At 45.5% G+C, this 12,200-nt stretch overlaps 1 protein-coding gene across 2 annotated transcripts in view; it reads right to left on the reverse strand.

The window, feature by feature from the left end:
• The window catches only part of DNASE2B (deoxyribonuclease 2 beta), a 22,187-nt gene continuing 9,987 nt past the window's right edge, over nucleotides 1–12,200 (reverse strand). The window contains exons 4-6 of one of the 2 annotated variants that reach the window (XM_077276495.1): nucleotides 4,530–4,691; nucleotides 3,185–3,382; nucleotides 1–2,192 (exon numbers count right to left, since the gene is read on the reverse strand). In XM_077276495.1, coding sequence (XP_077132610.1) covers nucleotides 1,855–2,192; nucleotides 3,185–3,382; nucleotides 4,530–4,691 — 698 coding nt within the window. In that variant the 3' untranslated portion in view covers nucleotides 1–1,854. The remainder of the gene's footprint in view (nucleotides 2,193–3,184; nucleotides 3,383–4,529; nucleotides 4,692–12,200) is intronic. The other variant, XM_077276496.1, reaches the window with a different exon arrangement.

Below are 12,200 nucleotides of genomic sequence, written 5' to 3' on the forward strand. Positions count from 1 at the left end.
GAAAATTGTAACCAAAGATTATATTTCAGAAAGAAGCAGTCACAATTTATACCTTAAAAGCAAAGGATCTGCTGGACCATCAGAAGCAAGTGTGACTATGCAGAGCGCCTAGAAATGTCACTGTGCAGAGCATCTACAAGGGTGACTGTGCAGAGCATCTACAAGGGTGACTATGCAGAGCATCTACAAGGGTGACTATGCAGAGCGCCTACAAGTATGACTATGCAGAGTGCCTACAAGTATGACTATGCAGAGTGTCGACAAGGGTGACTGCAGAGTGCCTACAAGGGTGACTATGCAGAGCGCCAACAAGGGTGACTATGCAGAGCGCCAACAAGGGTGACTATGCAGAGTGTCGACAAGGGTGACTCTGCAGAGTGCCTACAAGGGTGACTCTGCAGAGCGCCTACAAGGGTGACTCTGCAGAGCGCCTACAAGGGTGACTGCAGAGCGCCTACAAGTATGACTATGCAGAGCGCCTACAAGGGTGACTATGCAGAGCGCCAACAAGGGTGACTATGCAGAGCGCCAACAAGGGTGACTATGCAGAGCGCCAACAAGGGTGACTATGCAGAGCGCCAACAAGGGTGACTATGCAGAGCGCCAACAAGGGTGACTATGCAGAGCGCCAACAAGGGTGACTATGCAGAGCGCCAACAAGGGTGACTATGCAGAGCGCCAACAAGGGTGACTATGCAGAGCGCCAACAAGGGTGACTATGCAGAGTGTCGACAAGGGTGACTATGCAGAGTGCCTACAAGGGTGACTGTGCAGAGATACGAGGATACTGTCTCACATCGGGGCGGCTGATATTACAGCTACGTTTATGGCTGACCGTTTAGGCAGATAGAAATTTCCAGATAAAACAATTGGCCATATGGTTTTATCTTAAAAATCCATCTGTTGCATGTGGTGCATCATATTCTAATATGCTAATTTTACTGTACTCGGCTCTAATGAACACGTTGCCGCAGTGCTGACATCTAGCATGTGCTGCTATAATCCCAGACGGTCTCTGCCCGGCAGCCATTGAGGCCATGGAGCATATTTGCCCTTATGGGTCTTTACTGTTCTGTCCGGAGGGTTATAAATCCTATTGTCAGGTACGTAGCTGCTGTCTCTGCTCGGTAGGTTGGATGATTGGGGCCTGACTCACAGGTTGTGCACTTGGTGCAGATTTTATGTGCGGATTCTGAACTGATCTGCAGCATTGTTGCATCTAAAATCCATGCATATTTTCCACTCGTACACACATTACATTTTTTTCTAAAATCTCAGGCACATTCTCAGATTTTTTTAAAGATTTAAAACTATCAACATGTTTTTTTTTCAGATCTGCAGCATGTTAATTCAGTGTTTTTTGCAGCGTTTTTCAGCCATACAGATATATCTTGGAAAAAAACACAAGTAACAATGCATAAAAAAAATTCCCAGAAACTCTCAGATTTTACACAGCATTTTTCCTACCAACAATCTAGTTTTTTCAGTAGAAAAATCTGCTGCAGATACTAAACGTGTGCACAATTTAAACTCATGCACTTTGCTGTGTAATGTAAAAATGCTACAGATTGTATGTGCTGCAAAGCTGGCCCAAATAGCCATGTGTGAACCTGGCCTAATGAAGCAGGAGCCGCTGATGGCCGTGGTGCAGCCTCTCCAGGTCCTCAGATGTTAATGCTGGCGGCCGCCACATCTGGGCACAGTGCACAGGCCTCCAGCATTACTGGGCCTGACGCATGGACGCCCGGGTCCACCAGAGAGGATGAGCACGCACAGCCGTCTATACAGAGCAGTAGCGGGATATGGATTATACCGTCACACTGGTGAACCGTTCTCCTGATTTCCCTCCAGGGCTTATTTTCCACAGTCGCTGTAGTACGCCACAATGCTGCTGAATGCGGAGTAAAGGAGCTTGTTTTGGGTGCAGACGAAGCCTCCGCTCCTCCAGATCTGCTCGGCGTATCGGTTCAGGTCTCCGATACACGTCCACGTGTCTGCGCGTGGCCTGGAGACGCACCATTTGGAGTGATCTTGGCGGGAGTAGAAGGAGAGGTTGGCGACTTTGATCCTCTTGATGGTGTAGACATGCCGGGGCAGCGTGCAGTTTGAGGGAACCTCTATTCCCGTTGGCTGCCATGTTTCTGCCAATAAATCCGTCTGCAGTTTCTGAGCCATCCAGGCGGTGAAGATATCTGTCGGAGAAAAAGTATACAAGAAAAAAAAGCCTGTTTATAAGTAGCGGCATAATAGCCATGTCCTGTCTGAAAATGGGGGTGGACTGGGGACCTAAAAGGGAACTCGTCACACTGAACGTGGTGTCTGATCTACGGCTGCGTGTTACACAGCTGGAGCTGATTGATATATAGGCTTGTAGGAAAAGGTTTAGAATAAATTGCATTTTATTTAAATTCCTGTTTTCTAGGGTCTTATGAGTCCAGTGGGTGGGCCTTGTGAAAATATGTATAGAGATAGCCGTCAATCAGTGAGTAGGCCCACCCACTGGACTCCTAAACCCAGACTGAATTACAAGGAGAAACATTACCAGGTAATACTAAATCCTCAAAACCACAAATGAATGTAATCATCTGCTGCTCGCACTGCAGGTTCTCCTCCAACGTCAGGGGGAAGCAGAGAGGACGCCGTTATCACAAGCGCTGGACTGTCCGGTCTATGGAGCAGCGGCTCTGATTATTTCACTGCTGGTTTCAGGCCATTCCTATACTGTTCCCAATATCCCCTTTCAGCTTCTGCATTTGCTGCGCTGTCAGATGCCAATGTGCAATTATAGACAGAGGCCCCGATTCAGGTGCAGCTTTTGTCATTTTTCTGCCTCTGCTGGTGATGGTCACAATGGCTGATACATTTGATGCCAATTAAAAGATGCTTTTTTGCCCCTTTTTAGAGTAAAATGTCACATACTAGTCTTCAGCATTACACAGATATTCAGGGGATTTATCATTTTCAGCATCTGACTTCTGTTATAGCGCTGGGGAATATGTTGGCGCTATAGAAATAATACTATAATTATTAAACATGAATGAATCTGGATAACCAGCGCCATTCCCACATTGCAAACCCGAAAAATGACGAGGAATGAAAACAAGCAGCGAGAAGAGACAGTGAATGTGACAAACATATAAAGGACAAAAACTAAGAGAAAAAAAGTGACAATAGATGGATTTACCGTCATGGAAGTATTTGGATTTTGCAAAGTTCAGAAAAGATTCTCCTTGGGCCGATTCCAGGACAGCGAGTCTCGTCGTCTCTATCCAGGGGAACGGCAAATCTTGACAAACTCTGTACAAGCCCCACAGGTCGCTGTGGTAGGTGGCGGGCACGGAGCAGTTGTACACATTGGGGTTGTAGTACAACAACTGGGCGGCTGAAGAGAAGACACAACGTTAGTTATAGACGACGCTTCCAACTGCGCCAGCCTCCCACCGAGGGTCCACCAAGGGCGGCTCCAGCCCTCCTCGCCGCTCCCCCTGCATTTAGACCATGTTCCCAGCAGCAGAAATCTGCCCCTAACAAATCATCAGAGTGGATGCCCTGTGTGCGCTTAGATACGGACATGATTTTTATGGTCCATTCCCTGGAGGCCCCAATGGGAGCCTGAAAAAGGCAGTAAAAATGCAATCACAAATCATATTTCATGTGCAGGATCCAAGCATTTCTGCACTAGAAGTTCATTAAAAAAAGACTCCATCAAATCCGCAGCAAAAACACAGAAAGAAAAGATGAAAAATAAACACAAATCAGAGCAGATTGCGATTGTGCATTTTGGTGCGGATAAAAACGTGGAGGTTTCACACTTGGGAAACGGATTCCAGCATCTGATGGACAATTTACAAACGTTAAATTATGTGACCCAAATGAATGCACCGGACAAAAATGGGAAAAGCGAAGTCACCGCACCGAGCGTCTATGAGGGCGGCATTAGGGGTCTCCTTGGAGAGGAGACATTTTTCAGTATTTCCTGTGAATTAGGGTTTGGGTTGACAACTGCTGTCCTAGACAGTACTGCCATGTCCCCCCCATATAATACCACCACAAGCCCAGTGGTGGGCCGCCAATGGCAGCAGACCACCCAGTGGGCCCATGAGATGGGGCAGCCCAATGCCGACCACCCCGGCCGATATCTACCCACTGACTAATAATACACCTGGGTGCTGTGGTGAACAGTGACCATGGCGTTCGATAGCATAAGGGGAACATGCTTCACCCCCACTGTGCCACCGCAACATGAACCTTATGAACAGCTGTCATGGCAGTCAGGGGCCCAATTTGCTATTTGGTCCCAAAGTTTTATGTACGCCCCTTGTTAGAGCCCAGATGATTCTGCCATATTGTTCCCCTCTTGTGTGCTGCCCCCAGGACCATGGCTGCTTCCTTGCTTCTAGTATTGCAGCCCCAATAACTCCAGGCTCGGTTGCAATACCAGACAGATCCTGTGGCCATGAGAGGCGCTGTCCTGATATCTGCTATATCGTATATAGAAGAGGACCGAGAATCAGAAGAGGAACGCTCACCGATCTGCTTGAACTGCTCGTACTTGTATGTCACACACAGGGCGACCTGTCCGTAGCGTCTGCCGGTATGAGGATATCCGAAGCCGTCTTCTGGAAATGGGGGGAAATGTGGAACGGAGTGAACGAGCCAAAACCCCTGAGATCTGTCAAAAAGCAGCGCTCCTGAAAGAAAAGCACATGCTGCGGTAAAGTTGCCTGCGTGATTTATAAGCAATGTTAGCATGCACCACATCCTACCCGGAGTCCACATCTCTGCTTGCTGTCAGTACATGGAAGCCATATTTACTGATACTTAGAGGCTGAACTTGTCCTGAGCACAGGCCGGTGCACAGACAATGGAGACGCTGTGGATGTTGTAATGCTGCTGCAGTGCAGTATAGCGCAACCTCCACCAGGGGATGCTGGTGAGGGAAGAGAGGTTGCACATAGCATAACACCACTGAGCAGCAGCACAAGCGCCACCAAGTGGCCAAAGAGTGGTCAGACAAGTCATCAGAAACCGTCAGAACAAGAAGTACCAGAGGTCACAGCAATACACGTGGTCAAATACAAGCCAGAAGTCAGAGCCAGATGGGAGCAGATATAATCGAGACGAGAGACAGTAAACCAGGTCAGAAACCAAGCCGGGTCACATACCAAGAGGTCCAAGAACAGGGAGCGAACACTAAGACAAATAGGGGTGGCAGGAAAAGGAAGTCATGGGACAGAGTACACGATATCAAGGGGTCAGCTGCTCTAGCCTGGAAGCATGAACTATCGCTGACATTGGTCTGCAGGCACAGCAGACTGAAATAGCCACACCTAACCCAAAACGAGGCAGAGAAGGTTAAACCCTGCATGACCAGACCAGGAGAGAATAACTAGAAACAAACCCTGGCCTGGATCATGACAGTTGTGACATCCAGTACCAGCAAAATGGACAAGAATTTAACATTACGTTCAATGGGGAAATGAAAATCTGTAATAAATGCTGTGTGCTGTGGATTCTGCTGCGGATTATCTGCAGGTTTTCAGCAATATCCGTGGATCTGGAATAAAAATGTAAAATGTGAGGGACTCTGAAAGTGGCCAATTATGGGGTATTCAGAAGATGGGTGAAAAATAGCCACAGTGTGGTGTCCGATCCCGGGGGGTGAGCAGAGCTCTGTGCCCTATACACCCCCTGATGTAATGTCAATCTGGTGACGAGGGGTCCGGAAACCGCTGCAGGTGTGACATCACACCGAGTCTTTGCCTTGGGCCATCATATACAATTGGATGGAAATGTTTTTCTGCAAAGTCGACTTTTTAACGTTCAAAGTGCAGTGCTGGATCAGTGGCACAGATCGCGGAGGGCACGGGGGGACACAGGGGGACATTAGTCCAGGACGAGCACTGTACGTGTCCAGGAATTACTGAGGGGGACAATGATTAACCGGCTGCGGGCCCCATCTGGGTAAGCAGTGGCTCATAAACTCCTGGTCATGATCTCATAGTGGCCTCTAACAGGACAGCTCAGTCACCATCACAGGTTTACACGTACACTCTGCCGTGCGCTGGCCTCCACTCACCAGCCATCGTGCATCTACATAAACGGCCCTGGACGCCTGCAGGGACATGTCTTCTGCTTGGATGCAGGCATTATGGGCCAATCATCATAATACAATTTCCAGTTGGACTTCATTTAGAAAATGTTGCACCGTTTGTTCTCTTACAGGTTTGTTCTTTTTCCTGAACCATACTGGCGGCAGAATGAGTTAACTGGGAATCCTTCAGTGAGCTCCAACTGACTGGGAGTTTTTACCTGTTATCTGTCTTTTCCTAAAACTCCTCTCAGCTAATTTATAACAACAGATCACAGAGCTGAACAGAACTATGATGTGTTGATAAATCGGTTTATAAAAAGAAAGATAAAAGTCAAATAAACTCATGAGCTCACTGACAAATTCTTAGTTAACTCTGCGGATAACGACGTGCAGGAAACAAACTGCCAAAGCAAAGCCGAACGCTGCAAAAAGCTGAATGAAACCCAATGGCTACAATGTAACTTTACATATTTGCTTTTAAAGGGCTTGTTCTCTTGTAAATCTTTGTAGCCAATTTCTCCTCCTGAGTTCCTGCTGTGTCTCCACTGCTGCTCTGGTCACGTTGACACCGCTGCAGCCAATCACTGAGCGCAGCGGCTCATGCCGTCTACATTGGCAGAGCTCAGTGATTGGATGTAAGAAAGGCTCAAACAATATGTTACACAGGACGACAGAAATAAACGTCGGCCTTCAGCAAATGTGCATTTCCCCTACATATACCCCCGGTCCGGCACTGATTAGCAGTATTATTATTAGCAGTATTATTTCTAGCAGACGGAGTTTATGTTTCCTGATACAAGTCTCTTTTGCTTCTTGAAAACTTTCCACTGGGTCAGAAAGCAGAATAATTGGAGCAGAGAAGAGATGACTATTCATGATCTCCAGGTGGAGAATCTGGGCGCCTCGTGTTCAGGTGGCATTATGTGACGCCATCACTGTGGAATGGTGTCAGACGAGGCAGGACGCGGCGTGTACAGCACAATATATAACCCTATAATGGGGCCAGTAGAGAAACCTCCACTACCAGACCACACGGAGCCTCAGGGGTGGGAGCTCCGGGTATCAGAGGAATCCTTACAAGATTTGGGAGCAGTGATCCGGCCACATAGCGGATCCTGTTAGTCCGGATCTTACTTGCTACATAAACCCCTTTAACGAACACTTGGGCGGGGGGGAAAAAGACACAAACAATCCAGAAGTAATAACCACAGCAACAAATACAAGAAGATAGTTCATTAGTATTTTATTATATAAAAAATCCCCTGAACTCTGCAAACACTGAACGCATGGCAGGAAACATTGTGTATATAGGAATGTGCATACAATCAAAGTCAGTAACATCATCTGGTCACTGAGGAAATAAAACGGATCGCAAAGCTGCACCTAGAGATTTACAGGAAAGACGACTTCAGTGATGGAGCCGCTAATAGCGGAAATAGTCCCGGACTACGAAGAAAATGTAGCGATGTAACCGATGTGCGGGCGTAAAGAGCGGGCGAGTAACTGCAAATATCAGGGGGCGGCCGTGAGTATCTGAGCTGGAATTCTAAGAGTTCAAACATCCCTGGAGGAAGGAACGTAGCAAAGCATGGAGTAATGGAGGCACCGGAGTATGGGAAGGATAACAATATTATTAGTTTACGGCCTTCGGCTCGGTCTTGGCCATGGTGACTTGATGGATGAACGCTCTGTAGGAAGACTTGATCGGTCACCAACGTCTTCTCTGCCATCGGTTGCTGGTCTTCGTCTTCCTCTTGTTCCTTCTATTCTCCGTCCATGATGTCTTTCTCCAGTGATCGCTCTCACCGTATGATGTGTTCACAGGTCGTAGCTCGGTCATCCTTGTTTCCAGTGACATGTCTGGCTTGATTTCTCCTTCTTGCCATCCGTGGTATTGACAACATCCTTCTCCACCACATTTTGAAGGCGTCGATTCTTCTTCTGTCTTGTTCTTTTGACTTCTGGTGTCGTCGCTGCATCTTGGGTGATCATTGACCCATTAGGTTGAAGTCCTGGACTACTTCCAGTTCATGGTCATCCATCTCAGATGTGTCCCGGTCGTACCTGGTAGTGGTCAGTATCGTTGTCTTCCTTGTGTTGAGTAGCAGTCCCATGCTCGAGCTTTCCATCTTGACACTCGGTAATACGTCCTTCATTCCATCTTCGCTTGTTACTATCAATGTTGTATCATCTCCATATTTAAGATTGTTGATGATTCGTCCAGAAATCTTGATTCCTTCTTCTTTTTCGGTAAGTCCAGTCTCCCTGACAAGATGGTGACATGGTGCCGCCTCGTCTGACGCCTCGCTCTACTTGAACCATGCCTTGGATCACAATGGAGGGAGCCATTTATATCTGTATCTCCATTAGGTGCCAACAACCAAGCGCTGGTTCCCACTCTGCAATCAGTGAGGTGAAGAAGATGAGGAATCTCCACTGTTTACTCACAATCCATGCAGGATGACATTTACCAGACGTCCTGGCTGTGAATTCACAGATCATACCCTTCCTCGGCCCATCATTTCATGTAAGAGGAGGCTGGGTGGAGTAGTCATCTATTCAGGAGAGTGGATCAATAGCTGTAATAAATTCTAGAGAGCGACAATATTAAATAGCCCATCCCTCGTCAAAGCTAAGGTGAAACGCGCGTCGGGCCGTGCGGGTCCACTACTGGGGTATGGAGTCCTTCGGCAATCTACCATCATGACGTCTTTCTGCTTGCACAATGATGTTCTGACAAGCACTGGCACCATTGTGTCTTAATAGATGGGCTATTTAATACTGTCACTCTCTAGATTTTATTATTGCTATTGATCCCTCTCCCCTATTTATTCTATTTTATTCATATCGCACTGCGTTCACTTTCTTTTCCAGAATGGAATTTCATTTAAATATTCCTGTTATCTTTTACTATAGAATTCTGTGATTAGAGTAGATTTCCATTATAGCCTATATATGTAGTAACTATTTATGTATCAATTTATATCTGTGCGCAGCAATATATCTATATGCAAATATATGCAAAGTCATCTTACTCATAGCTCTTTGCTGAATCTATATACAGTCATATGAAAAAGTTTGGGCACCCCTATTAATCTTAAGCTTAATGTTTTATAAAAATCGTTTTTTTTTGCAACAGCTATTTCAGTTTCATATATGAAATGAGGTTTATTGTACTAACAGAAAATGTACAATCTGCATTCAAACAAAATTTGACAGGTGCATAAGTATGGGCACCCTTATCATTTTCTTGTTTTAAATACTCCTACCTACTTTTTACTGACTTACTAAAGCACTTTTTTGGTTTTGTAACCTCATTGAGCTTTGAACTTCATAGCCAGGTGTATGCAATCATGAGAAAAGCTACTTAAAGTGGCCACTTGCAAGTTGTTCTCCTGTTTGAATCTCCTCTGAAGAGTGGCATCATGGGCTCCTCAAAACAACTGTCAAATGATCTGAAAACAAAGATTATTCAACATAGTTGTTTAGGGGAAGGATACAAACAGCTGTCTCAGAGATTGAACCTGTCAATTTCCACTGTGAGGAACATAGTTAGGAAATGGAAGAACACAGGTACAGTTCTTGTTAAGGCCAGAAGTGGCAGGACAAGAAAAACATCAGAAAGGCAGAGAAGAAGAATGGTGAGATCAGTCAAGGACAATCCTCAGACCATCTCCAGAGAGCTGCAGCATCAACTTGCTGCAGATGGTGTCACTGTGCATCGGTCAACTATACAACGCACTGTGTTTTTTTGCCGCCGTGCATAACGCCTTTTTGTATTACCAAACAACTCAATCTTGGTTTCATCAGTCCACAGGACCTTCTTCCAAAAAGAAATTGGCTTCTCCATATGTGCTTTTGCACACCTCAGCCGAATGTTTGTGGCGTGCTTGCAGAAACGGCTTCTTTCGCATCACTCTCCCATACAGCTTCTCCTTGTGCAAAGTGCGTTGTATAGTTGACCGATGCACAGTGACACCATCTGCAGCAAGTTGATGCTGCAGCTCTCTGGAGGTGGCCTGAGGATTGTCCTTGACTGATCTCACCATTCTTCTTCTCTGCCTTTCTGATGTTTTTCTTGGCCTGCCACTTCTGGCCTTAACAAGAACTGTACCTGTGTTCTTCCATTTCCTTACTATGTACCTCACAGTGGAAATTGACAGGTTAAATCTCTTAGACAGCTTTTTGTAAACTTCCCCTAAACAACTATGTTGAATAATCTTTGTTTTCAGATCATTTGACAGTTGTTTTGAGGAGACCATGATGCCACTCTTCAGAGGAGATTCAAACAGGAGAACAACTTGCAAGTGGCCACTTTAAGTAGCTTTTCTCATGATTGCATACACCTGGCTATGAAGTTCAAAGCTCAATGAGGTTACAAAACCAAAAAAAGTGCTTTAGTAAGTCAGTAAAAAGGAGGTAGGAGTATTTAAAACAAGAAAATGATAAGGGTGCCCATACTTATGCACCTGTCAAATTTTGTTTGAATGCAGATTGCACATTTTCTGTTAGTACAATAAACCTCATTTCACGGCAGAAACATTACTGTGTCCAACAGTTATTAGATATGTGAAACTGAAATAGCTGTGGCCAAAAAACAATTTTTATAAAACATTAAGCTTAAGATTAATAGGGGTGCCCAAACTTTTTCATATGACTGTATGAAGGGATTAATAACCAGAGTTGGACGGTATGATAAATAGCATGTACTATTATTTATTGATATACAATTAATATTTATCTCTGTACTAACTGGTCTAACCTGGTTTTAGGGTGTGTATTTGTCATTCGTGCCCCTGTATGCCACCTTGCACTCTTTTGCCACCTGGAGGCTTTTCCCTTCTGAGTTTACTAATGTTGTAATTATCTTGTCAATAATAAATGATATACCTGTATAAATATATTGGGTGTGTATCATATTTGTAGGTGTATAGTGTTTAGTGGATACACGTCAGTGTAATTATTTGTATGATTTGCAGAACTGTCATGGGGTCATAAACCAGTTTAGAAAAAGAAAGATAGAAGAATAACAACAAATTGTCCGTTCACTCCGCAGCTAACGACGTCCAGGAAATGAAGAACCTGTAAAAGCAAACGCTCCCAAAAGCCGAACCAATCCCAAGAATGACTTTTAGTCCAAAATATCTGTATTTAAAGGGGTTGTCCTGTTTAAAATATTTTAACCCATTTCTCTTCCTCAGATCCTGCTGTGTCTTCACCGCTGCTCTGGTCACGTTGACACCGCTGCAGCCAATCACTGAGCGCAGCGGCTCATGCCGTCTACATTGGCTGAGCTCAGTGATTGGGAGGCAGAAAAGTGCGACTTGTTATTATATGAGTCTGACAACTAACAGTATGTTACACATGACGACCGATTTAAGTAAAAATATAAATAATTGTCCAACCTTCAACAAATGTGCATTTCCCCTACATATACCCCCGGTCCGGCACTGATTAGCAGTATTATTATTAGCAGTATTATTTCTAGCAGACGGAGTTTATGTTTCCTGATACAAGTCTCTTTTGCTTCTTGAAAACTTTCCACTGGGTCAGAAAGCAGAATAATTGGAGCAGAGAAGAGATGACTATTCATGATCTCCAGGTGGAGAATCTGGGCGCCTCGTGTTCAGGTGGCATTATGTGACGCCATCACTGTGGAATGGTGTCAGACGAGGCAGGACGCGGCGTGTACAGCACAATATAGAACCCTATAATGGGGCCAGTAGAGAAACCTCCACTACCAGACCACACGGAGCCTCAGGGGTGGGAGCTCCGGGTATAAGAGGAATCCTTACAAGATTTGGGAGCAGTGATCCTGCCACATAGCGGATCCTGTTAGTCCGCTTCTTATGTGCTATATAAATCCCTTTAGTGAACACTAGGAGGCGCTCAGGGGCAGTGCTGCATAGCGCCCATACCTTTGTCTTCTTTGGTGTTAGTTTTTATGGTCTTTACCAAAAGGGTGTGGCTCACAAGATTCTCTGGGGGCGTGTCTAAAGCCAAGTCTGAAAATGACCCTGTGTGCCCCACCCACTTGGAAATTAGAGAAAACTACAACTGCTCACCAAGGGGATCCGTGGGAATAAAATGAGAGCACAAACTGCCC

Source organism: Ranitomeya variabilis, chromosome 8 (genome assembly GCF_051348905.1).
Source record: "Ranitomeya variabilis isolate aRanVar5 chromosome 8, aRanVar5.hap1, whole genome shotgun sequence".
NCBI lineage: Eukaryota > Metazoa > Chordata > Amphibia > Anura > Dendrobatidae > Ranitomeya > Ranitomeya variabilis.